The sequence below is a fragment of the Poecilia reticulata genome, linkage group LG3 (assembly GCF_000633615.1).
Source record: "Poecilia reticulata strain Guanapo linkage group LG3, Guppy_female_1.0+MT, whole genome shotgun sequence".
NCBI lineage: Eukaryota > Metazoa > Chordata > Actinopteri > Cyprinodontiformes > Poeciliidae > Poecilia > Poecilia reticulata.
The window spans coordinates 27,319,265-27,324,725 of NC_024333.1; the positions used below are offsets into that span (position 1 = coordinate 27,319,265).

General features: G+C 38.0%; 1 protein-coding gene across 1 annotated transcript in view; it reads left to right on the forward strand.

Moving 5' to 3' along the window:
• The first annotated feature begins 63 nt into the window (after positions 1–63).
• The window catches only part of pdcd2 (programmed cell death 2), an 8,283-nt gene continuing 2,885 nt past the window's right edge, over positions 64–5,461 (forward strand). The window contains exons 1-7 of the mRNA XM_008405814.2: positions 64–1,326; positions 2,114–2,222; positions 2,382–2,438; positions 3,135–3,323; positions 3,406–3,558; positions 4,722–4,822; positions 4,900–5,013. Of these exons, the coding sequence (XP_008404036.1) occupies positions 1,144–1,326; positions 2,114–2,222; positions 2,382–2,438; positions 3,135–3,323; positions 3,406–3,558; positions 4,722–4,822; positions 4,900–5,013 (906 nt within the window). The 5' untranslated portion in view covers positions 64–1,143. The remainder of the gene's footprint in view (positions 1,327–2,113; positions 2,223–2,381; positions 2,439–3,134; positions 3,324–3,405; positions 3,559–4,721; positions 4,823–4,899; positions 5,014–5,461) is intronic.

Genomic DNA, 5,461 nt, shown 5'->3' on the forward strand with positions numbered 1-5,461 from the left:
GTGTGTGTGTGTGTGTGTGTGTGTGTGTGTGTGTGTGTGTGTGTGTGGGTGCGTGTGCGTGCGTGCGTGCGTGTACTAACATTTACTGTGGTTGTGAATACGCAGGTTGCAAAGAGCGGTATATTTAAATTAATAGCATGATAAATCAAAATGAACTCGATCGGTGGCCTACAATTTTCTTGCAGTATGAAAATAATTCTTACTCAAAATTTAAGTTAGTGGGTTTATGTGTAATTAGATAGTAAACAGTTGAAGTAGTTTGTTTTGATTCAAATTTCTTAAAAAATGTTTTAATTATTATTCATTTATGTTTGTTTTGCTAAAGATGCTTTAATTTTACACAACGGTTCATGCAGTTATGTTGCATGTATAACTGTGATGTTTCTTATTTTTGTTTTTCACCTGTCATAAGCAGAAAGCTTGAAAACAGTGGGTTCCCGGAACTGAATAGACATTTTGTATAATTACCCAACGTTTTTGATTGGACTTTGGCCGCTTTGGCTCATAATTATCGGAAGATTTTTTCCATTGTTTTGTTTGTAAATATCCTTCCAACCAAACAGTTTTCTTATTTTTCAGAAGACTACGTGTTTTTTGTTGTTGTTGTGTGTTTTATCTAATATTTGTTTGTTTGTTTCATCCAACACTTCACTTTCCCATCAATTTAAATTTTACTTAAAATGGCTTTCACTCATGTGTTTACGTGCTAGATATTTATACAAATCGTACACACTATAAACATTTTAAATTACAAAATCCAGCAACATTAAGATCAAATCTAAGTTAACTATGATGACATTTTGTTTACAATTCAGTCACAGTTTTTCCGTAGTAAAATTACAATATTTAAGCAAATTTGGGTAATAAATACCACTTCTGTGATAAAATTAATATTGTTCTTGATGTACGGCTTAATGTTGATCGTTGAAATCGTCACTAAATAAAGAGAAGCAACGGCGCCATCTAGTGGACGATGCTAATTCAACCGTTCACCGAGGAACTAAACCGCTGCTAATGTTTCCTGACGGAGAACTTTCGCAGCTGCATCAGCATGTGTTGTGACAATTTCTGAAGAGAAATCTTTGCCTTCTCGTTGTCAGTGGCTTGTTTTGATCTTTAAGTTAGTTTTTAAAAGTGAAAAACATGTCGTCCTCTCCCGAGGTGGTTCTGGGTTTCCTTGAAGAAGCAGAACCGTGGCGACTTCAGTCTCCGCAGTTCCCCAGCAAGGTCGGAGGGAAGCCGGCGTGGCTCAGCCAGAGGGGCCTGCCCCTCCAGTCCGATCTGGAGTGTGAGAAATGCGGGCTGCCCATGGTCTTCCTGTTGCAGGTCGGTACCTGATGGAGTTTACTCGTTAATTATTGTCATTTTTATAGAAAGAAGTTGTTTGTTTTTATTTGTTGTTGTTGTCGTTCTCTTAATTAATTGGTTTATTTTGTAGATCAGTATCTATGTTTGTCAGTCTGTAAGGTTTGTATTGTATACAGTAATTGGTGAATTAATAATAACAATAAAACAGAATTAAATTCAGAGATAAAGAAACATTGTGATTAATCTAAACAGAGAGAAAATGGTGACCATAAACTCTTATTTTATAGATTTGATACACAGTGACAGATTTCAAGTGTTTATTTCTGTTCATTTTGGTGATTAATTTCATTGCTATAAAAAAAGCCGATCACAACATGTTGTAAAGTGGAAGGAAAAAGTGCGTGATTGAGAGATTAATTTTTGGGAAGATTCAGTGTACAAACTTATCCAAGACAAGGGCTGAGACTGTCAGTCTGATAGAAATCCACCTCCAAACCAGAAACAATTTAAGGAGCATACTATGTAGACTTTAATAAAATAAAAAACAGTTTTGAGTCACTCCAATTAAGTTTTCTTTCATTTGAAACTAGTTTGCATTTCATTTGGAATCAAGTTCCCAGAGTCTGAATAAACAATGGAGAGACATAATCCAAGTTGCTTAAAGTCCAGTCAAAAGTTCCCAGTTTAAAAAAAAAAAAATTGTGCAAAACGTGTTCTGAAAACTTTAGAGGACTTCACGCTTTCCTGAGACGAATATGTAATTCTCTCTTCGATGTTGAATTGTACCATGTGGTCGTTGCTGCAGGTGTACGCACCCATTTCGGGTCAGGACAGAAGTTTCCACAGGACGCTTTTCCTGTTCTGCTGTAAAACTCCGGAGTGTTACTCCCACAACGACAGCCGCTGCTTGAAAGGTGCCTGCTGCTGTGATTACAGCGTTTCTATTTGACCACTTCTCACTTTATCCGCTTTCAACGAGTCGGTGCTTCTGTTGCTGAATTTCTCTTCATGTCACTGTTGGTTTATTCATTGCCATTCCGAGCTTTTTTTGAATGATTTCTCCTTCACGTCAGTTTTCAGAAGTCAGCTCCCCAGGAAGAACGAGTTCTACTCCTACGACCCTCCTCCAGGTTTGTCTGAAAGATTATTTGAGTTTTTATGGTGCTGTTAGGAAACTACATTGAAAAGCCACGTGGGATTTTAGAGGGCGTTTCTGGGCGGAGCTTGGTAAGGTCCATAGGCAGAACAGAGGAGACTAAACTCTTATCTAACAGTGATTTTGTTTTAAAAATGAAATGAACATGTTTTTTGTTTTTACAGCCAATTCAAATTCAGAAATACTTTATTTAATTTTCCCAAGGGAAAATTAAACATTGTTGTAACTTATATTAATTTAAAATTCTTCAAAACGTTATTGTAGATGCTGATGACTGCGGGCAAAAAGATCTCCTGTAGCAGTCTGTATTACAGTGAATTTGAAGTAGCCTCTGACCTAAGACATACTGTTTTTCTAAAAGTCTCATGAAACGGATGCCTAGACCTCTTATTCGAATTCAAGAAATACTTTAATAATCCCAAAGCTGTAGCCCATTAATTCAGATTCTTCAGTTATTGAAGATGGTGACGGCTTTTGGCAGGAAAGATCTCTTGCAGCGTTTTGTATTACAGCGAATTTTACTGTTCAAGGTTCAAGGAACCGTAAAAGATCACCTTTGAATGAGGGTCAAAAGTTCAGGCGCTAACATTTTTTCAGTACCTTAGATAACAAAATAATCCCACCCAAATTAATTTCCATTGTCTGGAATATTTGTCTCCATTGCGTCCAGATGATGAACCACAGACCGTCTCTAAAGAGGACGACAGCATTTTATCCGTCTCAGGAGTCAAGCTGTGCTGGGTGTGTGGTTGCCCTGGAAACAAGGCCTGCTCCCGCTGCCACTCTGTGACCTACTGCGGTAAACACCACCAGACCGTCCACTGGAAACACTCCCACAAGAAGGAGTGCCTCAGCGCAGGTACAGGTCCACCCAGCAGGCCAGAGCCGAACCCCAGCCTGGAGGACTGACCGTCTCTGCTGCTGTGTCTCTCTGAGTGTAGCGCTGCCCTCGGCTGCTGCCTCTCTCTTCCTGTTCCCCGAGTCTGAACTCGTCATCGAGCCTGAAGAGGGAGGGGAGGAGGGAGACGACGCACAGAGAGAAGGAGGAGGAGAAGAAGAACAGAGAAGTACTGAAGGTCCTTCCTTAGCTGACAGTAAGTTTTCAGCCATGTTTGAAACTATTAACCGGGTTAATAGTGATTAATCAATAATTGCAATAATCAACAAATTTAGTAATTGCTTAATCACTAGCTGGAGTATACAGGCTCAGAAAAAGGCTGTTTGCTGAAGAAAACATCATATTCAGAGCAGTAATTAAGACAAAACTGTGCATAAAGACACATAATGCTATAACATGCATTTTAAATTTAAAAAAAATCCTCTTTTTCTATAAATACAGCCCCATTGAAAACCTCCTGGTTATTCCACCTAATATTAATATTTCTGAACTGTTCCTGAGGTAAAACATTAATATTGTTGTTTCTAAATGAACATGAACTTGTTTTCTTTGCATTATCTGAGGTCTGAAAGCTCTGCATCTTTTTGTTATTTTACCCATTTCTCATTTCTGCTAATAAAAACTAAATTTTTGCTTAGAAATTCAGAGACATGCTGTCAGTAGGTAACATTTACTTATAAAGAGTAAAATCAGAGAAACTGATCATTTTAAGTGGACTCTTAATATTTTCCACAGCTGTATGTTCAACCCAGAACTTCACACATGGCAGTTTCAACTTCACCTAATTCAAATTATTTGTAAAAATATTAATAATCAGACCAGCCCCACAAAAGTCTCTTATGTACCTTTTGCTATCCAATCATTAAATGGTGATTCAAAAAAATCACCAGATGAATTACAGATGAAGGGCTTTTCACATGTTGATGTTATAAATATTTATTTAATCTATTTTATCTGTAAATTCGCCCTTTGGTAATTATTAGGACAAAATGTGAGCCAGGTGAAGCTAAATACTATGCCAGTAGAGGAAATCTGTGTGGATCATATTTACAGATTAATGTTTTGTTTTTTTTTTAACATATGAATGCAACATTTATATATTTTTGGCTTAATTACTGCTTTACTTGCATTGTTCTTTCAGCAAATGGTCTTTTGAATAAGAAAATACACTTTTGTCTAAAGAGCAGTAACATTTAGTGAATGTTGCTCATTTGTAGGATTAAGTGGTTAAATGAAAAATCTGCAGTCGATAACTAAAATAATTGTTAGTTGCATCTCTGCCTGAAACGACAACAAAAAACGGATAAGTCCACATACGGCACTGCAGATGTGAGTAACTGCCTGCTGCCGCCCTGTCAGCTCTGGCAGAAGCAGATCTGGAGGAGATGGCGTTGCACGAGACTGAAGACAACAAAGTGTTCCAGCGGTTCAAGAAGAAGATCGCCTCAGAGCCGCACCAGGTGCTAAATCAGCCAGGAGACTCTTTTCCTCCGTTTCCCTCTGTGTACGTCTGAGGCTGACGGTCTCTCACCTACAGGTGATTCGCTACAGTCGAGGAGGCCGACCCCTCTGGGTCTCTTCTAGTCACGTCCCTGCAGACGAGGACATCCCACCATGCACCTGCGGCGCCAACAGGGCCTTTGAGTTTCAGGTGGGTCCTGGTGTTGAAACCCCTCATGAGATCTCTACATGCATGTTTCTATGTAGTTTGCGACCGCAGATGACGATTATTTTAGTCATCAGTTAGCCTATTCGTTATTTTTGACGATTAAATGAATTTTTAAAAATTGCCACATTCCGCAGATTTTTCATTTCTTTTTTGTACAATATTAGAAATAAATTAAAGATGCAACTAAACAATTCAGTTCCCATTTAAATAAGAAAACAAACATATGGATTTCTTTAGTAAACGCTTGATTATTTGCTGCAAGGAATGTATCTGCAGCAAAAAATACCTCTGACATGATATGAAAAGCTCAGCCCTTTCTGTTTGACTTAAACACATTGCTGACCTGATTACTATTTTTTGGATTTTTTTGACAGCTAAACTATGCAACTTGACAAATTTTGAATAGAACATGTTGACTGACAAATATATA